At 40.9% G+C, this 26,523-nt stretch overlaps 1 protein-coding gene across 1 annotated transcript in view; it reads left to right on the top strand.

Annotated features, from left to right (window-relative positions):
• The window catches only part of PRKG1 (protein kinase cGMP-dependent 1), a 1,248,761-nt gene that overhangs the window by 1,076,137 nt on the left and 146,101 nt on the right, over nucleotides 1-26,523 (top strand). Inside the window, exon 12 of the mRNA XM_044660333.1 lies at nucleotides 18,566-18,631. Within this exon, the coding sequence (XP_044516268.1) occupies nucleotides 18,566-18,631 (66 nt within the window). The remainder of the gene's footprint in view (nucleotides 1-18,565; nucleotides 18,632-26,523) is intronic.

Here is a 26,523-nt window from a genome sequence, read left to right as displayed (position 1 = left end):
TGAAAGACAGAAAATTCTTTAAGATCTCAGGGGAAAATAGAGAGGATGTGAGGGGGGCTCCTTGTGTGAGAATGCCTTCCATCCCTGCAGATCGCAGGGTACTGAGGACAGAGCGCATAAATCCTTGGACGCCATGACTGATGTTAACTAGAGATGGTAGATGGTTTTTCTGGGGTCCACAGCAAAAAAGGGTCCAAGGTGAGATTGAACCTGGCATCTCCTGTCTCTAGACCTGACTCTGCTGAGCCATCTCACTGCCCCTCTGACAAGTTCCTAACAGTATTCTTGTGAGGGGAAAATGCAACATGGCGGGCTGTTCAATATGTGTCACTCGGTGGATGATGGCTGAAACCTCAGAGATTGGTGCTCATTTGGAAGGAGGTCTCCGGTGGAGGTCCCTGGCGGGGTCTGTGCTTGGTCCTGGGCTCTTACATTTTTACAACTGACTAAATGGCAGGCTTATACAATGGGCTAAGAACACCCTGAATGGCAGTCCAAGTCTAAAGAAGGGTGAAAATTGAGCCTTACTGAATAAGGTGAATATGAAGAGGGAGCCAAGTGAAATTTTTGTTTGTTTTTAAATCAATATCACGAGTGAACCATGGCAAAGGCATGACCAAACCATAGTTTGTCAGACAAAAATCTGAGGATTTTAGTGGACTCCAAGCTCAGTGCAAGTCAGCGGGGGATACAAGAGCCACCAGGGCAAATGTAATCCTCCTGGAGATGGGCCATGTTAGCTGTAATCATAGCCTGTGAGAGGCCCCAGGAGGGTAAAAGCACACATATAGGCATGCTCACACTCACACACAGAGCATCCAAGGGTCAGTGACCGGTAGGAGCCACACAGAGTTGTTCCTATTCCAAGAAATACTCCTGAGAATCCCACTGACATAAGAGCATCATATCTGAACCCTAAAGTGTCACTTGGGTTTTATTCAGTCCTTAAAATCAACTTCACTGTAGGAGACAGTGTTGCACAATGGAAGAAGCTCTGCCTCTAGAGCCATGTAGGGTGTGGATTTGAATCCCACTTTGATGCTTACTAGCAGTGTGGCTTTGGATCAGTCACTTCCCTTCCAAAAGCCTCTTTCCTTAGGTGTAAAATAAGGGGACTTGCCTCCATGGCCTCCATAATCCCTCTGGGCTAGCTCTGTGAGCTGATGATCACACAATGGATTCCCCCTTTTCTTTCTCCTTGTATCTCCACTAGACATGCCATGCCCATGTGCCCATAACTCAATTGGATACAACAAACATTTAGTAGGCACTGTGCTCTGTGCCCAGTGCCACCACAAACATGGAGGAAACAGACAGCAATGAGCATCCCTTCTCTCAAGAAGCTTATATTCTACTAGCATTACCCAGTCTAGGAAGCATAATCTTTCTATGAATAAGTAACTAGAGAGTAAAGGCAGCAAGCAGGTTGCAAAGCAATTCCTGGAGGAAGAGAGCATTAAACTGGAGTAAAGACCAAAAAAGGGTACCTCCCACATGGCTGGTGGTACCTGAGCTGGGCTCTATGGAAGCCAGGGATGCTGGGGAGGCAGAGGAGGGAGGACCATTACAGATTTAGAGGATAGAGGTGCCTGACACCTGGGACTAACACACACCTTATTTCACACTCCCCAGGGCCCCTGGAAAAGGGTTTGAGAATCTCACTTTTAAGATGTTCCTTCAAAGCTTTGAAAACTCTTCACTGGAACTTAACTTACTCTTCCCCTTACTGTGGCACTCAAAAATCTAATTAGTCTAAATTTCCCATGTTGAAAGAAAAGAGGCAGGAATTTCCATCCCCATTCCATGGATGAAAACCTAAAACAGGGAAGTTGACATTTCCTTGACGCCACAGTGAATTAGAAAAGGAGCCAGAGAGAGCACCCGTATTTCCTAACACTTGGCTGATCTTCCTCTCAGGCAAGGAACACACTGTTCATTTCTACAATCTTCTGAAAGGTTTGACTTTGACCAAATTACTTTAGTGCTGAGTTCAGTGATATATTAGTTCTAGTTTCCCAAAATACCGGCATACAGAATGATTGCCAAATCATTCCTCCTCCTTCTTCTACCTTTAAGACATGATTGCGCTTAGAAATTGTGCCTTCAGCTCAGTATCTCGAAGGAGGAAAAGAAAGGCATGAGTTTGAGGCATTCTTTTTTATCCATTTCATTCCCTTCTGTCATAGTCGAGGAGATTGATTCTCAATTCAGACTCATAGGTCCAGGTTTCAAATTTTCTGCTCTTTGTTCTTGGGTAAGAAGTAAACTTCTTAGTTTCTTCATATGTTTTAAAAAAAGGATTTCAACTACATGTCCTCTAAGGACCCTTCCAACCCCAAACTTTGGAGAATGAGCCTTCCTCTCAATTGTCATCAACCTTTGGTCTCATTTTTTTCCATAAAATATGATCTGTCCCAGTGAGGAAGTGAGTACCTCAGTAGGTGGAGAATTTTGTCTCACTGGAAGTCTCCAAGTCAATGATGGACACTCTACTTCTTGCATTGGTTGGATCAAAAAGATCCTAGATAAGAAAAGGTTTCAGACCCCTGGCTTTCATATGAAGACACTGAAGTCCAGGAATTTAAATGACACCAAAGTTTAATGGAAGAGTCAATCAATCATCAAGCATTTATTCATCTTCTACCATGGATCAGGCATTGTGCTAAGGGCTACGGTTACAAAAAAATAAGGCAAAATACAAGCCCTCCCCTCAAGGAGCTCACATTCTAACAGGGGAGACAACATACAAACAAATATGTACAGAAAAGCAATCTTTGGCATAAGGAGGAAATAATTGAAGAGAAAGAAGGAACTGGAAATAAGAGAGATTGGAGAAGCCTTCTGGTAGAAGGTGGAATTGAACTTTGGACTTGAAGAATTCTAGGGAAACCAGAAGGTGAAAATTAGGAAAGTACTCCAGATATGAGGACAGCCAGAGAAAATGCCCAGAGCTGAGAGATAGAATGTCTTGTTTGTGGGACAACCAGAAAGCCATATCACAGGATTAAAGAGTATTGCAAGGGACAAAGTTGTATGAAAACTGGAGAGATTGGAGGTAATAAAAGGCTTGGAAAGCCAAACAGACCATTGACTCAGATTGGAGGTAATAAAAAGCTTCAGCATTGTGCATTTAGTCCTGGCAGTGATAGGGAGCTATTGGAATTTATGGAATCTAAGAGGTGACATGGTTTGGATCTGCATTTTAGGAAATTTACTGTGACACCTGAATGGAGAAGAGGGATTGGAGTGGGGAGAGACTTGAGCAGGCAGACCCATCAGAATCAATTGAATAGTCCAGATGTGATGTGATGGGGACCTGCACCAGGGAGGTGGCAGTGTCAGAGGAAAGAAGGGATATTTGAGAGATATTACAAGGTGAAAATCGACAGTTATCGACAATAGGTTAGAATAGATATAGTGTGGTGAGAGATAGTGAGGAAACCAGGGTGACTCCCAGGTCATGAGCATGGGGGAATGATGAGATAGTGCTTCCTCCACAATAATAGAGAAGTCATGGGTGGGAAAGGATTTGGTGCGGGGGTTAATTAATTCAAATTTGACATGTTGAGTTTATGATGTGTACTGGACATTCAGTTCAAGATGTCTGAAAGGCAGTTGAAGATGCAAGATTGCATTTCAACAGAAAGTATGGGGCAGGAAAGGTAGACTTGAGAATTGCCAGCTTCGAGATGCTATTAAATCCATGGACGCTGATGAAATCACCAAGTGAAATAATAGAGAAGGAGAAGAGAAGAGGGCCCAGGACAAAACCCTGCAGGACATTTGTGGTTATAGGTCATGATCTGGAGAAGTATCCTACATAGGAGACAGAGAAGGAGTGATCGTAGAGGTAGGAGAATAACCAGGAGAGAGTGATGACTCAAAAATATAGAGAAAAGAAAAATCTCAGTGAGGAGAAAATGATATCAGAGTCAAAGGCTGTAGAGAAGTCAAGAAGAATAAGCAGAGAGAAGATAGAAGTGTCCTTTGGTCTAAGTCCTCTAACCCAAGTTTAAAAAGTATATGAGGATAATAGATTTAGAACCAAATGGCCATGTACTCCAACCTCCTCATTTTCCTGTTGAGGAAATGAGACCCAGGGAGATACAGTAAGTCACCCCAAGTCACAGAGCTAGTTAATGCCACTGGAAGGATTTACACGTGGTTCGTCTGATTACAAAGTCCCTCAATCATGCTACCTTTCTTCTCATTATCCTCTTAAACAGGGAACAACCTTTGAGATCATCTTGTTCAACCCTCTCCTTTCCAGAGGAGGAAGTTTCCTCTCAGAGACATGAGATGATTGACGCAGTCATACAAGTAACATTGGATTCCAGAGACCAGACTTTCTCCCCTGTTCCTCACTGCCTCTCATCTTTTAGAATCAGAGGATTAGGGACCTAGAGCTAGAAGGAATTTCTGAAATCATATATTCCAACCCTTGCCTTTTGCAGACAAGGTAACTGAGGCACAGATTTATGAAGCAATTCACCCAAGGCCATTCAGATAACGAATGGCAGAGCTCTGATTTGAGTGAGGTCCTGTGACTCCAAATTCAGTATTCTTTCCACTCTACCCCTCTGCCTTCTTTTTATTTTTGAAGGGATCATTTTCTGATTTAGAATCAACTAGATGACCCCCGACATTCCTTCCAACTATGAAATTCTGTGGTTCTGCAAAATCACACTCAACTGTCACAAAATAAAACTGATGACTAGGCTCATCAGATCTTGGAGAGGATCCAGAGTATCTGTTGAAATGTATGGTAGGTGTTGGAATTAAGTCCCAAGACAGAGCAAATGTTTCCTAGCTAGTCTGCTTCTTAAGGCTTCCTGTAGAGGAAAAGAGTGAATGAGATTCCAAAGACACCCCCCAAAAGTATAATTCTTAGCCATTCAAAAACAGACCCTGGGAGGCCCAAAAAAATCCTGTAGCAGCTCAACCTTTAAATCTGCCCTTTTAAAACAGCAATAAAATAAGGGCAGAAAAGGAAGGAACTCAAAAAGCCGCCTTCTTTTGGCAATCCTCCCTGAGGCCAGATTCTTACATTTGCAATGCTTGGCCAAGTGGTTTCATAATTGAAGTCAATGGACAGAGTAAATGCCATTTATGTCCTACAAAGAAGACTCATCTGGTGAATTCTTTTGGACTGTGTAGAAAACAGAGCTGCTTTCCTGTCATGGCTAAAAGTGAAGATAAGGGAAAGGAATCAGGAAAACTACCAAATGTCATGTCTTTTAGAGGAATAAATGCCCTGGAATAAAAATTGGGAAGGAATGGGTTTCTCTGTGCAGGTATCAGTGATTCATCTCAGGTGGACTGTGCTGATCATTAATGATGCTCAGAGGAAGTTGCTCTCAAAGGGAATTCCAGTTGGCGTCTCCAGAGCCCATATGGCGTGTCTCTGAAATTGCTTTTGCTTCTTTCCATCTCAGTTGTGTTCCATCTAACGGCCATTAGATGGCTTTGTAACATGCCTTAGAATGTTAATTTTACACTTTAAGGTGAATGTATTTCAGTTTCAACTCAGTAAAGGGATGGGAAAATGGAGTCTCCAAAATTCATTGAGAGGCAGCAGCATGGCATAGTAGTTCGAGAACTAACATGAAAGCTAGGAAGGCCTGGGTTCCAATCAGGCCTCTAACACATTCAGGCTGTGTGACCCTGGGCAAGTCATTTAACTCCTCTCTACCCTAGAGTTTCCTAAGACTGTAAATTGCAAAGAACATCCCACACTGCTCTGTTAGAGGTAGTTTCTCTTTTGGAGTTTTCTATACCAATATCCCATCAAAATAGAAAAAAAAAGTTTAATCATTCCCAATCAAGCTCAGAACAGTGTCCTTGCCAAGTTGGGTATAGAGGAGACTGATGGAGGTGGCAAAACATGATGTATGGACATTAGCTTGTGAAGAGAGCAATTTGGCAACACACACACACACACACACACATTTACACATGAGAGACAATAGTGCAAGGTCATTGTTACCAGATCCCAATCGTTGGATTCTCTGATAAAGGGTTTGACTTTCTTCCATGGATGATTGACAGAGAGCCATGGAATAGTTTTGAGTTCAAGAGATGTGACCTGATCTGGGCACAAGGAAGACTAATCCAAGAGTGACATATAACATGGGTTAGAGGAAGGTAAGAATGGAGATGAGAGACTCGCTGGTAAGGTATTATAATAGTCTTTGTGGGTGGTAATGAGGATTTTTCACTAGGGATTTGCCAAATAACCTGGGGTCTATCAATCAAGCTTTATTAAGCACCTACTCTGTGCCAGCACTGTGCTAAGTAATGGGAGTACAAACACCAAAAGAAAGACAGGCCCTTCCCTCAAGGAACTTGCTAAGAGGGCATGAGGAGGACAATATGCAAAAGGAAGCAGAAAAGGGGAGGAAAGAGGGGGAAAAGAGAAGGAGTTTCTTGCCCCTGGGGCATGGTAGAAAACTTGAGAAGTTTCCAAGTGACCCATTTAGCTGAGATGGGAGGGGATGGCTAAACTGAGCTCTCTCCTTAAGTGGAGGTCTGGAGTTCATGACTCCATCCTTCAATCAAAGGGACAGAGAATGGTGATGCAGGAGAGCAGCAAGCTGGTAAGATCTTGCAAGGTGATAAAGTTATCTCAGTGATCTGGGAGAATGGTGATTCTGATTATACCAACCGTGACTCTTTTTCTTCCAAGTAAATTTAATGCTAAATATTCTTCATTTAAAAATGAATGGAAAATTAATTTGGTTCAGTGTTGTCTGAGGAAGGCAAGTGATTATAAATAGATTCTAATAAAATACAGTTGGCAGCTATTGCTAAACAATTCAAGAAGAAAGTAGATATAGTCCCAAGCTGAAGTTAAAACTCTCCCGATGAGGGAAAGGTCTCAGAATTCCTTGGGGAGGTTCAATCTCATATCCTCCACCTCACTGGCACTGAGCACCCTACTTTCCTGAGTGGTGTTGGTAACTAAAAAGCCTCATATTTTTTGAGAATTTGAAGATTTAAATTGAAAGAGGAAAACAGAGTTCCTTACCTTGCTAGAAAATCCAATAGCTCTCCTTTTTGATGGACCCATCTTTCTTTAGGACCTTCACAGTCTGCATGCCTCACTATTCTTGGAAAGGGCAAAAATTGGGTTGGTCTTGTGAGTTGTGATTCTGTTCTTCATGACTCCTTGACTGGCCTCTCCTAGCTCTCCAGCTCTGTCTAGGGATTTCTCTTCTTGCTCAATAAGCAACCTTGGAACTTCACTGATGCCATTCTTCCTGGCAACCACTCCAGTCAAACCCTGTGGGGGACCAATGGGTTAAATCCCCCCAATTCCCCCCCCCCATCCTGTAAGTTCACAAAGAGGACACAGATGCAGAAAAGAGAGCACCGTAACCTTGAGAAAGAATGGAAAGCAGAGAGAATTCTCCTCCTTGGCTCCAGAGGCCAGGCTTTAGCCAAAACTATGTGTGTTGACTGTTAGCTTCCAATTACATGTTAAGTTTAGTTCCCATAGTAAAAGAGATAAATTAGGGGCTGCTTCTAGCTTGGTAAGCAGTAGCCTACAGCCTGCTGATAGAGTAACATGGTAGATTAAAGCTAGATTGTTATAAACCTGCCATTGTGAGAGTCTCTCCTCCCTTCCCACTACCCTACTCCTTGGTCCCAATCCTGGGATCCCCAAGATTGCAACAAAACCCTGAAAGCTCAATTACTTTTCCTCTACTGTGTTCCATTTTCTGAACAGCTCTTTCTTTTCCATTGATGTACTCACTGCTATTTTCTCAAGGAAGCATCCCATTCATTTAGAATGATATTATCCATGGCAACATGCCTCACTTGCCTCAATCTATGGCATGTCCCAAACTCCAGACTGTCCTGCAATTGCTGGGGTCTTAGTTTGGGAGTTTGTAGAAATGAGCAGCAATATAATCATGTTAAACTTCTTGGATGGGCATGAAGATTAACACATAAAGAAATGAATGTTTTCAACAGTCTTTCTTACTCCAAAATAACAGAGTTCTTTTTTTTTAATCCCTTGCTTTCCCTCTTAAAATCAATACTGTGCATTGGTTCCAAGGTAGAGCAGTAAGGACTAGGCAATGGGGATCTAGTGACTTGGCAAGGGTCAGATATCCAGGAAGTATCTAAATCCAGATTTGAACCCAGGACCTCCCATCTCTAGGTCTGGTTCTCAATCCACTGAACCACTTAGCTTTCTTAATAATCTAACTCAAGAGTCTACAATTATTGAACCTTTTTCCAAGAGGCCTAATGTAATGGATTAAGAAAAAACACCTAAGAACTATTAAAATTCTAAATCATATTTCACATACACATTTTTCCTTTAAAACTTTAAATTATTACAGGTAGCTATTATGCCAATGTTATGGCAAAGATCTATGAGTTATTTTCTTCTAAAATGCCAATATGTTCTGCAACTCCAGTTTCTAGCAATGAAATACCATCCAATTTGTCACATACTCTGCCATTGTAAATGAGGACAATGTACTCCTGTAATTTCCTTTTAAGTGCTTCCTTGAAGCTTGCCATGTCATATTGATCTTGAAAGTTCCGTTCTCTTTTCTGAGTTTGCCTTTGCTTTTTAGGAAGAAAGGCTTTGCCTCCATTTATTCATCCATTTTTTTCACTCATTGATTCTAAGAAACAGTACTGATTCCGTGTCTATTGTGTGTTGAACTCTGGGCTGTTCTCTAGGGGATGAGGCACAGTTTAGGTAAGACACGGAGCTCTCCTTTCAGCACCCTGCTTGTCCCCTCTCCTCCCAACTCCACTTTGAGACCACGTGAAACTACTGAACTAGTTTGAAAATGAGCTGCTTTAGGGGACAGCTGGGTGGCTCAGTGGATTGAGAGCCAGGCCTAGAGCTGGGAGATCCTGGGTTCAAATCTGGATTGGAACAGACACATCCTAGCTCTATGACCCTGGGCAAGTCACTTAACCCTCACTGCCTATCCTTTACCACCAAATTCACTTGATTCTGTCCTAGGACATCATTTCCATTCATCATCATTTCTCTATTCCCACAGACACTATCTTAGTACATGATCTCATCAGCCAACCAACAAGTATTTATAAAAAACCTACTATGTTCCTACCACCACCACCACCACCACTACTACTGCTACTTTGCTAGATGCTGGGAATCCAGTGATAAAAATGAAGCAGCCCCTTCTCTCAAAAACTGCACATTTATTAGGTGATGCAATATTTGCATAAATGCACACATATGTTCTACATAATTAATATACAGTTATCAATATATTAATAATATTTCTTATTAAATTTTAATGAATATGCAGAATATATGCAAAAGAAATAGAAAGTGTTGGGAGAGAGAGTTAAGAGCCTCCTGATCTACTTCAGGAGCTTTTCTATAGGACTTTTAGCCTCTGTTTGCTCTCCTTCAAATCATCTTTCATGCAGTTGCCAGTTATTTCATTTTTTCTTTGAATCTCTGTTTCTGTCTCTGTGTGTTTGTCTGTTTCCCACTGTCTCAGCCATGATTTTGCTCTGCCTCATTATTCTCTCTTTATCTATTTCTGTTTTTATCCATCTATATCTCTGTCTTTCTCCATCCCCCTTTTTATCGCTCTTCCCTTCTTTCCTTTTTCTCTCTTTCTATCTCTATCCCTGAACCTTTTCTCTTCTCTCTCCCTCCCCCCGTTGCTCTCATCACATATATGATGACATCCTTCCTTTGCTCAAGCACTTCCAATGCTCCCTAATGCCAACTGAGTAATGTTTAGGTTCTATTTGGCCTAATTCTAGTATTAGCCTTATTCCAATTTCCATCTACATACCTGCATACAATACATAAACATACACATATATATGAATATATATTTGAGAGAGAGACAGAGACAGACAGACAGACAGACAGACTTTAGAATGTACACCTACCTGGCCTTTGTCCATGGTGATCCCTATGTCAGGAATGCCCTTTCTTTCTATCTTTAGTTGTTGAATGCACAGCCTTTATCTTTGCCAGAAAGACAAGCAACATCACTCATTCTATGTATCAGTTCAACATTTTCCTTGCCTTCCAAACCTTCTGGGGATGGCGAGGGATCAGCCCTCTATCATTCTTGCTGCTAGTTTTAGCGACCAGCCCTTTTTATGATCTGGATTGGCAAAATGCCCCTTCCCACCTATCCTTTTTCAAGCCTCACTCAAATAAGACATTTAGCAGGGAAATTTGTTGCAAAGATTCCTTGCCTGTCAATTCCCTTTTAATCATAATTTTATTGGATTTCTTTATGCAAAAAACATTCTTAAAATTTTATGTAATCAAAATCTGATTCATTTCCTGTGACACTCTTTTATCTTTTGTTTGATCATTAATTTTTCTTCTATCTGGAGATCTGATAGGTATTTTCCCTCCATATTTCTCTAATGAATTTACAACGTGACTTTTAAAATTTAGGTCACATACACATTTGGAGCCTACCTTGATATAACATGTTAGGTGCTGATCTAAAGTCAACTTCTTCCTTTGTGTTGACCAATTTTCCCAATTTTCCCAAACCCAAGTTCTTAACCTAGTGACTGGAGTTTATTGAACATTGGGTATCACATTTATTTCCTTCTGTATCTCGTGTGCCAAAATCTGTGCTACTGATTTCTTAAAATCTGTACCAATTTTTATTTGGAGGAAAATATTGCTTATTTTGAGTTTCCTCCATTTAAAGTATAGTTTGAGACCTGCTTCTATAAATACTCTTCATTCCTACTTTTTTTTTCATTATTTCCCTTGAGAATTTTTTTTTTACCTCCATGTAGATTTTGGTAGTATTTTTTTAGTTCTACAAAGTAATCCTTCAGTATTTTTATAGATGTGGTTTTGAATCAATTAATTTATGTAGCATCATCATTTTTATTATATTGGCTCATTCTGTCCATATGCAATTATTTTTCTCTACTATATACTTATATATATGCATATATAGTATACTATATACTACTATACTTTTTTCTCAATTATATAAGTCAGTCTTTATTCCAGTAAAGAGTCAAATGACCATCTTCTTCCCTGATCCCCTAATCAGGGAAGATAAACCTTGAAGAGATCATTCAAAGCACTTTGTTTCATAGCTTCCTAATGCACTGTCAAGTAATATTGTATATAAACCTGATGAAAGCAGGAACCAGGGATTATCTAAATGTTATCTTCCCCTAGCACCTTGCATGGTGTTTTGAATATGGTAGATGCTTAATAAATAATTATTAAATTAATTAAATTTAACAAGCATTTATTTAACATCTACTATGGGTCAGACAAGATGCCAAGTAGTAAGAGTACAAAGGCACAATTTTAAACCAATTACTTCAAGGAATGGGCAAGAAATAGAGGGTACAGAGATCTATGAAATTTTAAAAAGTAAATTTAAATAAAAATTTAAAGAAGTAAAAAGTGTAAAAAATTAAAAAGTAAAAGTAAAAACATTTTAAAAGCCCATTTCCTAGGGCCTCTCCCACCCCGAGGCTCAAGGCTCACCTAGACCCTGGCATAATCTTGAAGACTCTCACCAAATAATCATTATCTCTAGCTTGGGGGATTTAACCTTTTCTTTGCCTTCTTCATGGACCCATCAATGCTATTGAACTTTCTTCAGGATGATGGTTGCATGAAATAAAATTTATAGCATTTTGAGGGAAAAGAGCTTCGTGATAATAAAGATCCATTTTTATGGACCCCTGAACTCTATCCAGAGACCCTTTGAGGGACCAGGGACGTGTTCTGAGGGACTGTTGCCCTTTCCCAGGGATTGTTCTGAGAAGTCTCTCATTATTACTCGTATCTTCTGAATGAATTCATTTTATGGATGAAGCAGCCGAGGCCCCGAGATGTTCCCTGACTTGAATGAGCTCCCATTTGTCAGCTGTGGGAGTCTCGAGTCCACTTCTGTCCCCTGTCATGTTGTCTCGTCTCCGGAGTAACTGGAGAGGTCAGACCGTGCCAGCCCCGGCTCAGAGGAGGTGCTAGGAGGCTTGCTGACAGCCGGCACATGGCTCCTGACCCTCACCCGGAGGGCGTGCGGAGCCCCGATGGCCGCTTCACCTGGACCCAATTCAGAGGAGCGTCTCAGCGGCGTGGACTCTGTGTCCATTTCTCAGAGATACCGACCGGCCCAGAGAGATCCGAGCAGCTGTGGCCTCTCCCAAGGCAGGTCATGTTAACCTGGCTTACATCCTACCATTGGGCCAGAGAATAAAGTGTGGCTTCTTCACAGAAGGGAAAAGGGAGTTCGACCAAAGACAGAACCTGCCTATGGATTATTCAGACTCGGAAAGCGACGCCACGGTGGGCTATAGCGACGATGAAGACTCCAGCGACAACTTTAAGGAATACTCAGAGTCGGTACTCAGAAAAATAGCATCTAAATGTCTTTCTAAATATCTCTGTGTTCTGTTTCCTCGTGACCTGCATCTCTAACCTGCTAACCCTCCCAGTGCCTTTTATTACTAAATTAAAGACGATGGCAGATCGTTGTTAGTGCGATTGGTAATTAATGATGGATTGATGAGAGTGATATTTATTAATGCTCCCAGACTCTGGTCGTTCCTGAAATGGGAAAGGCAAGTTACTGACAATAATTGGGCCAGTGTTCCTCTTAGGAGAGAGAAGATGGACAGAGCTTGTATTGTGTAAGATGGCAGCAAGAGAAATCTGTGAAGTACGATCCAGATGTGCAAAGAGGTCTTGAGGAGTTTGGCCATCAGGCATCTGGAGGTAGTGCTGGAAAACAGGTGGTTTTGGTGGCCCTCTCAGGTTATAAATTTCCATGGTGACCAAGACTACTTTTTTTTTTAACCCCTCACCTTCCATCTTGGAGTCAATACTGTGTATTGGCTCCAAGGCAGAAGAGCGGTAAGGGTGGGCAATGGGGGTCAAGTGACTTGCCCAGGGTCACACAGATGGGAAGTGGCTGAGGCCAGATTTGAACCCAGGACCTCCCGTCTCTAGGTCTGGCTCTCCATCCACTGAGCTACCCAGCTGCCCCCTGACCAAGACTACTTTTACAGGATCTCAAGTAAATACTTCCTCTGATCACCCAATACCATAATCTGGAAAAATAAAATCAAAGAGCGACTCTCAGGAATTGGCTTCTTGCTCCCATGCACAGAAAGGACACACGTCCTAATATGTCCACATAAACAAGAAGTATATTTTCTGCACACACCATTCTTTCATGTAACCGGAACCCCATTGTTTGGGAAATGAAAACATGTAGTTTGGGGAGCTTATAGATATTAAATTTGAATAATTGTATGTAATATGTGTATGAATGTAAGGCTCAAATGAAAATGCATTTTAAAGCACTTTGCAAACTCTAAAGTACTCTGCAAATAGGAGTTATTATGAATCTAGAGAATAATAATTATGAAAATGGTAGAATGCAGAGAAAATGAATACAAGGGAGTTGGGGGAAGGCAGGCACAAGCGGCTGAGGAGCTGAGAAAAATAAAAGCTGCTGCTCGAGATGAATTTGGAAGAATGTTAGACACGTCGGGAGGCAGAGGTGAAGACGGAAAGCATTTGTGGTGTGCGGGGACAGCCAGTTCTAAGGCACAGAAATGGGAGATGGCTGGTCATGTGTGTGGAACGGCAAGTGACAACCTGTAGAGTTTATGGGAAAATGGGTAAGACTGGAAAAGCAGGAAGGGGTTATGAAGAGCCTTAAATGCTAAATAAGGCATTTTATATTTAATCCTTGTGGTTGTCAGCTGGCTCTGTGTGTGTGTGTGTGTGTGTGTGTGTGTGTGTGTGTGTGTGTGTGTGTGAGAGAGAGAGAATTTCACTTTTAAGAAGCACTGGGGGCAGGCAGACAGCACAATGGATAGAGCTGGAGCTGGGAGGACCTGGCTTTAAATCTGATCATTAATACTTTCTCACTGGGTGACCCTGGGCAAGTCCCTTCAAATTACTTGCCTAGCCCTTGCATGCCCTTCCTTCTTCTTACCAAGGCAGAAGGTAAGAGTTTAAAAATATGAGTGTGTGGAGAACAGTTTGGAAAGAGGAGAGACCCGAGACATGGGGACCAATTGGAGGGGAGTTGTGATGATGGAAAGAAATGGTGATGGCCTGCAGGAGACTAGAGATCTATGAAGAATGGGCCCTAGGTGGGAATGAGATTTGGTGATTGATTGGCTATGTTGGGCGAGGGAGCATGGGATATTGAGGATAACCCCAGGGTTTAAACCTGTGACAGTGGAAGAGGATGCTTCCACAGGATAGGATGGCTGTGTTTGGGGAAAGACAACAAGTTCTGTTCTGCACAGGTTGAGTTTGAGTTGCTTCCCAGCCGAACTTGGCAGTTGGCAATGTGGGAAGAGAGCTCAGGAGTGAAGTTAGATCTCTACAGGCTGTTCTGGAAGTCATCTGAATAATGATGCTAATTGAACCCTGGAAGTTGATGAGGACACCATGTGAGAGAGGATAGAGAAAAAGGGAAGAATGGTCAGGACAAAACCCTGGGGGTACACTTGCAGGGAATCATGGGAGGTGATTCAGCAAAGGCGACTGAGGAGTGGTCCAACAAGTAGAAAGAAAACCAGGAGAAAGCCAGAAAGAAGAGTATCCAGTGGGAAAAGGTGGTCAGTGGTGTCTAATACCAGAAAGAATTCAAGAAAGATGAAGAGTGGGAGGAGGACATTAGATTTGGTCAGGACTTAATCATTGGCCATTTTGGAGAAAGCAGTTTGAGTTAAACAATGGAGTCAGAAAAGCCTAAATTCAGAGGATTTAGAAGGGACTGAGAAGGAGTAGGGGGGCAACCAAGTGACCTAGTGATTAGAGCTTTAGACCTAGAGAACCCAAGTTTAAATTCAGCTTCAAACACTATGTGACCCTGGACAAGTCACTTTACCTTATTTGCCTCAGTTTCCTCATTTGTAAATTGAGGTAGAGAAAGAAATGGCCAACCACTCCAGTATCTTTGCCAAGAAAACTCCAAGTGGAGGCATGAAGAGTTGGACATGACTGAACAGAAACAAGAGAGAAGATAGAGGTTGCCTTTTTTAGGAACTTATGCAAGGCAGAGGAAAAGAGAAATAAGATGATGACTAGCAGGGAGGATAGAATCGAAAGAGCTTTGGTTTGATTTTTTTTTAAATAACAAAGAAGGAACCAATAGATAGGAAGAGATGAGAGCCAATGGGTAGTTTTAGCTTGGAAAACAAAAGATAATGAGAAGCTTCTCCCAATCGCCCTTAATTCTAATCCTTCTGTGGATCATCTCTGATTTATCCTAGATATTTCTTGTTTACATAAATTTGGTGGCAGGTGTCCTCCTCTGTTGCACTGTGGGCCCCTTGTGAACAAGGTCTATTTTAAAAAAGAAAAATATAGTGCTTGGCGCTTATTAATGTGTTTATTGACTTACGGGTGCAACAGCTGTTTTCGACTATTTCCAGGGTGACCACATGGAGCAGGGATTAGCCTTGTTCTTCCTGGCCCCACACAGTGGAAGCAGGACAAAGGGAAATGGGCTAAATGGAGAACTGAGAAGTCATCCCTCATTGGAGGTGTCCCATGAGGGCCTTCCTTCTCCCTCTTCAGACACTCCATTCTTCTTTGGGGCATCTCTAATTATGAGGAAGGGCTTCCTGATATTAAACTTGGATCCTATTAACTGTCATTTCCATGTGCCTGCTAGTTGTCAAGTGCTGCACATTCAGTGCCTCATTTGATCCTTGCCCCAGCCCCATGATTTGGTATAATGAGTCCCATTTTACAGAGGAGGCTATCAAGACTCCAGAGGGATGGAGCTTACCCATAATCGGGCAGCTAGTAGCTGCCAAACCTAAGCTTTCTTGACTTTGGTCATGAGGTGGCGTGTTGGACTTGGAATCAGGGCAACCTGTGTGTTCTCAGATGCTTATTAGCTGTGACCTTGGACAGGTTGTAGAGATGCTGCGTGCCTCAGTTTCCCCATCTGTAAAACGAGTGCTTTGGACTCAGTGGCCTCCAAGGTGCCCTCGAAGCCTAGTTCTTGATCCACTGACCAACCCAGCTGTTGAGACAATGGACAGAGTAGGGGACCTGGAGATGGGAAGACTTAAATTCAAGTCCGGGTTCAGACACTCACCAGCTGGGTGACCTTGGGGAAGTCACTTAATGGTAGCCTTCTTCAATATTCTCAATTGCAAAATGGAAATTGCCAGAACACTTACCTCCCAGGGTGGCTGTAAGGAATAAATGAGCAATTCTGCCATTGTTAAAGTGTCTGATTCTGAGCAAGGCAACTCCCTTCTCTGGGCCTAAATATCCTCAGCTACAACAGAAGAGAACTGCTTTGGATGTTCAATAAAGCCATCCAGTGGTGAGATCTAGATTTCAGAAATCTCTGATGGTTACGCTTCCTACTGGGAAATAAATGCAAATCTTGGATAATCGATCTCAGAAGTAATTTTTAATGAAACTAGAAAATGATCTGTGAACCTGACACTTTAATGTAATTACAGTATTCTTAGGGAGATTATTATTATTAACTGAATTAATTAGAAGATTATTTCTACTTAAAGAAAATAGTATTCCACAGTGATGTCTGCAGTATGAACATATATTATAACATAGAGTGAAGACACTCAAATTCTGAGGCTTCTTGCAAATATAATATGCAAATTGTTGCCAGATTTATCTTTGACAGTACCTAAAAAGATATTTAAAAGCTGATTTGTAAGAATTAAGAAAAGATCACCCAAGCAAAATGATTTTAATATAAGTTGAAAGAAATAAGTTCTTTTAAAAAGTATTATTTATTTGGGGGCAGCTAGGTGGCTCAGTGGATTGATATCCAGGCCCAGAGATGGAAGGTCCTGGGTTCAAATCTGACCTCAGGCACTACCTAACTGTGTGACCCTGGGCAAGTCACTTAACCCCCACTGCCTAGCCCTGACCACTCTTCTGCCTTGGAACCAATACACAGTATGGATTCTAAGACAAAAGGTAAGAGTTTTTTTTTTAAAAAAAAAAACTAGTATTTATTTGTAACAGCTCATGTGCCCTAAAAACAGAAATTGTAAGCCCAGTTTCAGTTGATGTATTCCTCCATTCTTCAGTGATGCTAACACCTTCGAGCCCCCACCCCACTATATTACTCCTTACTATTAGGACTTGTGTCCTCAATTAACTTCGACTAAAATATAGACTCAGAGCTTCACCAGCATCAAGAGTTGGAAGGAACTTCATATGCCATCCATTCCAATCCGTATGTACAAGGAACGCCCATGCCACCATACAAATAGCCAGCAAATGACCATCTACACTCTCTTTTTTTTCCTCCTAATTTAAAAAAAAAGACCTTACCTTCTGTCTTAGAATCAATACTTTGTATTGGCTTCAAGGCAGAAGAGTGGTGAGGGCTAGGCAATGGGGGTTAAGAGACTTGTCCAGGGTCACACAGTTAGAAAGTGTCTGAGGCTAGACTTGAACCCAGGACCTCCCATCTCTAGGTCTGGCTCTCTGAGCTACCAAGCCGCCCCTTTCTCCTACTTTTTACATTGTTTTCTTTCTTTTTTATTTCTTCTCCCTTCAGGCTCTTGAATCTCTACTCTAGCCCAAATGCTCCATGAGGACTGGAACATCATTTTATCTAAACTTTGCCCATTTATCTCAATTCTCCCATTGCCCAGCACAGAGCTCCCTGCACAACTAATGCTTAGATCATGCTTGTTATTTCCTTTTAAATGCCAAAGCAAAAGACAGTGGCCCAGGTGAATGGGGATAGCCATTCATCACTTGACCAAGGGCCAGCTGGGCTCTGTTCCTGAGGTTCTAGGAAGTAGGGTACCAGACAGAGACATTCCCTTCCTGAAGGAGAATGGTCTATTCAGTGATCAGAGAATCAGAGATTTAGAGCTAGAAGGAGATCACTTAAACCCCTGATTTTACAGGCAGAAGAAACTGAGGCACCATGAAGTTAACTTACAACTCTACCACACTGTCTTTGGGTTCCAGGTCCAACACTGTCTACCACTCCATGCTTCCTCTTCATGTTCTTGTCATCATAAAAGGAGATATTTTGCAAATTTAGATGAATCAATGAAGGTTTTCTATTTCATAACTGAGTTTTGGTCATTGGGTGGCATTTTAGTTGTTTATAGAGATTGGAGAACTTGGGAAATTAAGAACATGGCATCAGAAAGAAGCTTTTCCTTGGAACAAATGAGACAAAATGAGACTTTGTTATTGTTTTCTTCTGAACCAGACCTGGGATTTCAGGCATGGAGGCCAATTTCCCCTCTTGGGGAAAAGCTTTCTTCCAAAGTAGATGAGCACCTATTCTACAATTTCTGCTTATAGACATTTATCTGAGACTCTAATGAATTAAGTAACTTGTCTGTGGTCAAAATAGCCGGCATTTTTCAGAGGAGGGACTTGAATTCAGGTCTTCCTGATTCTAAGACCAATTTTCTTCCTATTCCAGACTGAAAATTTATTCAAATTTCTACTCAATCGTGGGCTCAATCCAGATATTTTACTTAAGAAAAATGTTTTTTGGATATAGTTCACCAAAATGCTCTGCTTCACTAAAGTCCATTTCTGTTTAATTTTCAGGGAAGACGTGAGAACCGCCAATGTCATTGCCGCAGAAGCAGTGACCTGTCTGGTGATCGACAGAGAGTAAGTCTATCCTTTCCTTCTTCTTACTTGTGTTCTGGGAATGTTGTCAGCAGAAACAATATCATTCCATGTTCAGATATCAGCTATATCCTGCTGTGGATGCTCTTTTCCCTTTTACAAAAATAATTTAATAATGAATCACTGCATTAGATTCTCCCTTTGCCTGTAGGGATAGCTTCAATTCAACAAGCACCTCCTATGTATAAGGAAGGGCTTGGGCTGGTCACTGAGTCTACAAAGACAAAATGAAAAAATATATAGTCCCCACCCCCTCTCCCAAGGAGTTTATATTCTGCTGGGGGGAAACGTCTTATAGCAGAGCCAGCTAATAATTCAAAGAGGAGGGAATAAGCACTAGCCATTGCGGAGATCAGAAAAAAAGAAAAAAAAAAAAGGCTTCCCATGGGGATGACCTTCAGGAAGCTGGAAATTCTAAGAGGAGTCAGAAAGACTTCCAGGTATAGGGTACAGCCTCGGCAAAGGCACGGAGATGAGAAAGGACGCAGTGCCAAGTTCAGAGAATAGCCAGTTGTGGCTGGAATGGAGAACGAGGAAGGGGCTTGAGCCGTACATTAAAGGTTCTAAAAAGTCAAATGGATGAATTTGCGTTTCACCCAGAATCCCATAAAGAGTGACTGAACTGTTTTGAACAGCTACATGATTAGATATAGACTTTGGGGAGATTTCTGTTTCACCTGAGCAGAGGATATTATTAAGAGGAGAAACTAGAAGCTAAAAGTCCAATCCAATCTCCCTGTTGTCCATGAAACATTCCCAGCACAGTATATATTGGGAGGATGATTGCATGACCCCAAAAGGAACATTTTAGAGATATGACCAGATCAAAAGAGCGATGGATTTCAGGACCATTTAAAAGTTCACTTGATGAAAAATACTGTTCCATCTATATGGCCGTGATTCTATTTTCTGCTATTATTGGACTTGAAATTCTCATTCTTTGAAAGCCCTTGAAACCATATGAAGTGATTGAAGAAAATGGCCTTGTTAACCTGGGAATGAGAAGCCTTGGGAGGAGCAGGAGGGTTCTCTTCAAATATTTGAAGGCCTACGATGTGGATGGGGAACTAGACTTGGTCTTCTTGCCCCTAAAGTGGGGGACAAGGCAGGAGAGATGGCAAAACATAAAGAGATCCATTTAGGCTCGATGTACAGAAAAATTTCCTGACTATTAGTCAGAAGTGCAGTGGGATGTCTCAGGAGCTGGTTAATCAATCAAAAAAGCTTTATAAACCCTTAACCTTCCATCTTAGAATCAATACTGTATATTGGTTCCAAGAAGAAGAAGAGTGGTATGAGAAATAAGGGTTAAGTGACTTGTCCAGTATCTGAGGCCAGATTTGAACCCAAGACCTCCTGTCTCTAAGCCTGGCTCAATCCACTGAGCTACCTAGCTGGTCCCTTAATAAGCATTTATTAAATGCCTACTGCATGCCCGGCACTGTGAAAAGCACTCCAGAGGCTCCCCGTCATACTCTTCATTAACTAGCTTCTTACAAATGATCTACTCAATTTATCCTTTCATCTGTCCCAGCAGCAAGGAACTCTGAATTTAGTGTCAGAAGACTGATAGTGGAGTCATAGGGGCATAGATTTAGAACTGGAAGGGACCTCCAAGCCAACCTCCATCTTGTTTCGATGTTAAAGAAATCAAAGCCTAAAGATATTCAATGACTTGCCCAAGATCACTCAAGTCCAATGGGATAAAGGTAGGCTTTGAACCAAGGTCTTCTGATTCCACATTCATGATTCTTTTCATTCTACTACTGCCTCTTACTAAATGGGTGAAAAACTCTGTAAATCTAGAAGAGGTGAAGGCAGTATGTGTGGTCAAAGACATGTTAGATTTGTTTTTAGAGTGCCTGGTTTTAAATCCTGTCACTTTTATTCCCTGTGAAACCTTAGAAAGCCTCTCACATCTGAATGATCTTGGTCATAAGGAAGAAATACAGATGAGAACCCCTAAGAGAATGGGTGGGTTTGGGCTCCTGAAGTTTCTTTCCCTCCTTCTAAAACAGTACTCGGCAATCACTGGGATCAGATATTATTTTTTCTCTGTAACTGCACCAAGTTGTCCTGTCAAAGGCCTGCTGTACAGGATTTAATTGATGGCCAATTAAAGGAGCACTGGGGGGCTTCATCCAGCGCAAACAGATGGGAGCCATTAGGGCTGTCAATGGAAGGCTCTTTCTCTGAAATATACAAGCAAGGTACCATGTTACGTAAGGCAGCCCTTCTGCTTCGCCATTCCACGGGGATGAAGGAAGGACGTGATGCTAACTAATCATGCTCTTCTAGAGCAAAGAAGTCCTCCCTGAGAAAAAGAAACGCTATTCAGCCTGAGTCTCCTCAGAGGAGGATCTCTTTCTTGTGACTTAATTATGACTTTGATAAGTGTCTGCACTGATTTTAAAATGAGTAAATAAAGGGGAAAAATCGTCCAAATAGCACTCCAACTCAGTCCACTCAGAGGGGCTTGTCTTTCTTGAAGAATAAACACATTTTTTATCCACATAACAAGCCAAGAGGTAACTTTAAAGGGCCCAATATTTAAGTTGATAGCTAGAAATATGTTTAGTGAGGGACGCTGCTATTTTAGTAATCCATTACCGGGGGGCTTTTCTCTCTGTTTCCGAGTCAGAGAGTCATTCATTGATCCACGTTCTTTTCCAATATAAAATCCTTGATTTTTTAGCACATTTAACACCATTCTTCTCAACACTTCAATCCCATCCTGCAACAATTTAGGAACTTTTTGAAAAGAAATAAAGACTTTCCATTTATTTGTGTGTGTTTTAAAATTCTAGACTTAGTGTCACCAGTTCTGTAAAATGAGGAGGTAGAACAAGATGATTTCTAAGCTCCCTTGCAGTTCTAAATCGATGACTTGGGAAACAAAAGCAATCAAACAAATAACCAAAAACAAACAAACAAACAAACAATAAACCCTGTACTTATATTCTCCAGGAGCTCTGAGATCTCGTGGATTTGAATATTCCATCCAGCAATACAGAGCACAACATATCCCTTGACTTCTAGTCAAGTGCAGATCTTTTCTATGCACTCCCATCTGTTTGTCACGGGGTATTCACCCATTTATAGAGAGCCTCTTATTTTTTCTTAATGTTGTGAAGATGCCACGGAAAACAATGTTAGGATTAAAAATGGAATTAGGGTTAGATGCCTGAAGTTATTATATATATATATATATATATATATATATATATATATGTGTGTGTGTGTGTGTGTGTGTGTGTGTGTGTGTGTGTGTGTGTATACATAAAAATATTAATTAAACGTTCTTTGGCTTTTATCCTCCTTTCTGATTTTTTCTTCCATATGAAAATGATTGCTGTTATTATTGAAATTAAAAAATAAAACAGGTTATATAGAACTATCCACATTGACTCTTATGCCTTATCACTTCAGTTAAATCTCCTGATGTTGAGGAACAAACTCTTTTAAAATGACCCCAGAGAGAATGAATTTCCTCCAGAAGTGGAAGCTACTCTTCTGGCAGGTTCTAGACAGGGTTCTAGGTCAGATAGTCTTCTTGGCAGGTTCTAGAGACAGACCTAGGTCAAATACCAGTTAGATTATGTGGCCTTTGGACTCCCTTCCAATTTTGTTATCTTGGGGTTCTGGAATTCTGCATTTCATCAATAACAAATACTTTTAGAGGCTAAATAAGTCCAAGGGTCTACTGAAGCCTCTGTGGAGATCACTGGCTGTGAGACAGAAGGAAGCCCTCATTTTGTATAGAGATTTGCACTTGAATGTGGCGTAATGTAGATAAGACGTGCCAGCTAGATAGGTGCCATCCTTAATGTCTGTAATGTCTCTCAACTCTTCTGGACCTCCAGCAATCTTTCTTTTCTACTTATTCTAGCTCTCCAGAAGCACCTAGCCAAAACACCAAACTAACATCTCTGAAGCACCTCGCTCCTTGGTCTCCAACAAAACTCTGTGTAGCCTGCCCCTTGAAATGCATTCATTTGTTCTTCATTCACCAAATATTGAACAAGCACATGCTGTGTTCAGAGTACAAGATCCATGAAAGGTAAAGATGACGTCAAGACAGGAATACAGTGCCAAGAAAACCCACTTTATTACAATTTAGAATGCGTCAGCAAAAATCACAACTCCATTTGTTATAACGAGTCAAGTCAAGGCAGGGAGACGCATCATTTGGCTCACCGCAAAATGAGTCTCTAGAGGGCAAGTGAACTTCTAAATCTGAGCTGTTCTGCACAGATACCTACAGTATACAGGAAACATTTATTCATGATGAGCATGACGGATTCATATCTGTCAACTACTGACCCTGAAGACAGCCTGTTTTGTTTCTGGGTAGGATGGCATAGAGAGAGTCAGGCAAACTCATTTTCCTGAGTTCAAATCTATTTTCAGACATTACTGGCTGTATGACCCTGGGCAAGTCACTTAACCTTGTTTGCCTCAGTTTCCTCAAATGTAAAATCAGCTGGAGAAGGAAATAGCAAACCAGTGCAATATTTCTGCCAAGAAAACTTCAAATGCAGTGGGAGAAGAGCTATGACTGTGCAGAGGTCATCGATGCTCCCGTGCTATCCCCAGAGGATAGTCATGCTCCCTAAGATCAGTCTTTCCCCCACCCCTGATTGGCCCAGGGTGCCAATCTGCCTCATGAAATACCCCCTTTCTTCTCAGTGTGCTCTTCTCTCCTGGCTTTCTGCTACTCTCTGCGTGGATGAGTTCTGGGCTGCTCCTGAGGGGTTTACAAAGCTCTCTCTGATCCATAGACAGAAATGACCAAAATGACTGAACAAAAGAGAGGCGTAGTCTTTTTAAGTTGATAGTCTTTCATTGTTCTTGAATGTCTAAGACAGAAAAGTCTATTTAATGTGTCTTACATACTAATTGAGTAAATTAACAAAATAAATAAATAAATGAAATATTGGGTTTAGATGTGACTTTTAACATTAAAATAGAAAATTAAATTATATAGTATATGAAATAGTATTAGAATAAAATAGAATTATATTTTATAATGATATTACTCATGCCAAGAAAAGGATATGGTTGCCCCTTCTTGCTATCACAAGGTCAAATCATCATAGATTTAGAGAAGAAAATTAGGGACTCTCTAGTCCAAGCCCCTTCTTTTAATAGATGAAGAAACTAATTCCCAGTGAGGTAAAGTTACTTGTTCTGTATCACACAGGTAGCAGGTAGTAGTGGTATTCCAGTCAGGATCCCTGACCTAATAGAGCTAGTAAGGGAATAAGACATAAGCACCAATAACTATAATGTGCGATGGTTATATGAAAAGGGCATTAGCCTATACCTGCTTAAATGCTATGAGGGACCTATGGAGGAAAGATGCTGTCAATAATGTGCTGAGGGCAATGGGTGAAGGCAGGCACATTAACCTTTCTTCCTTTCCACATCTGTTCTTCAAATAAAAAATTTTTTTACTTTAGACCCACTGGTGCCACTCCTCAGACCACCAAATCTGGAGCCTAATATGGCCCAGAATACCAAGAATTCCTCAGAGAGGTTTTTAAATAGAACTAAGATAACCAGTGACCAAATCCATTTAGAGTAAAAAGCCTTTTCCTGATTTTTAATTCCATTTCCCCTGCTTTCCACTAACATTTAATGCAAAGAGTTAATTTTTGATGCATTTTCTCTCTCTTCTTTTAAGAGCCATCCCTCTTTCATTCAATCCAAGACTAATTTAGATTATTATTTCTTATTTCTGTGTTCTCAGTAAGTAATTCTCACCAAGGTGTCAGCCAATAAGGCATTGAGATGTTACCCTACTCAGAGACATTTCTTCTTTAATCAAGAATTCATAACATTATAGGTAGAAGGGACCTGAGAGAATTTATAGTCTACTAAGCCTTCTCCTTTAATGGATAGAGAAACTGAGGCTCAGAGAGAAATAATTGGGTCTACGTCCTATTCTTTATTTTAAAATCAGTTTTTATGCATCCAAATTCAACTTTTTGTCTACAACAAACTATTGTGTCACACCAGACATTTTAAGACCTAAAGGAACATTTTTCCTGTTATGGCATTTCAACCATGCTTAGGTACCAGATGAGCCAAATTTGAACTTTCTGAATGGCCCTTTTATCATGCCTAATAGCAGCCACCTACCTATTCCATGGACTCAAACAACTGTCTTTGTCCATGCTGACCAACTGTTGACATTTCAGGTGGGGTCATGTATGGGGCTAGAGATGCAAAGACTGACCCAAATGTCTTAATGTAATTCCAGTAGGAATGGCAGTAACATGGTTGGCTTCTCCCTGGAAGCTTGGATTTCCAGCCTGTGTTTTATCTCATTCTCAAAGACCTTGAATCCCTAGGCTATATTTTCCATTTTGAGAAGTAGACCACAAACTCTCTTCTGCTTAGTTTTCTTTTTCCTAATCTCCTCTTTGTTCTCTCCCTCATATCTTCCTCTGTATAATTTTCCATTTTTTATTTCTACAAAATACAGAATGCAGTAGTGGAAAGAACAGTGGATTTGGAATTAGATAACCTGGGTTTAACTTCCAGCTCTGATGCTTACTTACTATCGAACCTTGGGCTTGACTCTCAATTAATGTGTATTCATGTCTATGCAGTTAGGATTAGCAATAATATGGATATGACCATTCCCTCCAGAGAGTTCTCAACAGGAGACCCCAACAGTATTATGAGGGCCTTCCTTGATTTCTTCGGTCATCTCAAAAATAAAAAAAAGGACCAGAACATGGTTTATCCATGCCTCTATCCTTTCTCACCATAGGACCAATCCAAGACTCCCTCTCCCAATTATCTCATATTTCTTTTTAAATTATTTTTTCAATAAACAAAAATTCACCTTCTCTCCCCACCCAAATAGAAACATATACATGTATAGTTCTTTGGTGAAATCCCTGATTACGCCTCTGTAATTTCTTTGAATCAAAACTTGCCCACCCCTGCCTTGTTGTTTTCCATTACCTTTTGGGGAATCTGCCTTTTCAGTTTTTCAGAGAAGGCTGTATTTCATGAAAGCATCTCTGAGCATGAATTTCCCTTGTCTTCTCTATAAGGGAGCTAAACTAGCTGATCTCTAAGGTTTTGTCCAGCTCAATCCTGCAAAGGCTCTTTGGGGGTTTCCAGATGCCTTTTAGTAAGTGACCTATCAATCAGGGGCAGTTGGCATTACCTAATTGGGATTAATGTGACATTGTCAGCTTTAGGCACTCCTCCGGCCTAAGTAGCTTTCCTTTTATCTCATTTTGCAGAATGAAATATGGAAAGATTTTAAGGGCATTGGCTGACTGATCACTGAAAATTGAATTTTCCCCTGTACATTGATATCGGATGTTTTAGATTTGTAATTTAAACAAAATGTCTATAGATTGGTGGATTGTTCAAAAAAGTGTTAATCTCTAGATTTAAAAATCTAAAAATGTAAGAATCCAAGAAAACAATGTGCTAAATGACCATCATGAGGACAAAAGTCCCAATGACAAAGGATCTGAGAAAGATGCTTTTACTTTTCATCAGCCCAAAAGAAAAGTGTTTCATGGAAGGGAAGGAATGGATGACTATAAAGGCTGTCCAGAGGCATTTCATTTGTGGTTCAGATTCAAGGCTGTCCTAGGGAAAAGCAGAGTAGAAGCTACCTATGTGAGATAATTTGATGGGAAGCCTAAACTATCTCTTTCATTGCTCCTCCCTTATATCTATTATGTAACTCTAGCATTAGTGCTTTAGTGGTTCAGAGAAACATAAACCAAATAATCGATTCTCAAGGAACTCATCATCTTATAGATGAGCTCCTTGATGGCAGGAATTATTTCACCTTTGAAAATTCATATCTGTAACACCAAGTACACTTCCTGGAACAG

Source organism: Gracilinanus agilis, chromosome 2, assembly GCF_016433145.1.
Source record: "Gracilinanus agilis isolate LMUSP501 chromosome 2, AgileGrace, whole genome shotgun sequence".
Lineage (NCBI taxonomy): Eukaryota > Metazoa > Chordata > Mammalia > Didelphimorphia > Didelphidae > Gracilinanus > Gracilinanus agilis.
Note: the sequence above shows the minus strand (reverse complement) of the source record. Positions and strands in the feature narration are given on the sequence as shown.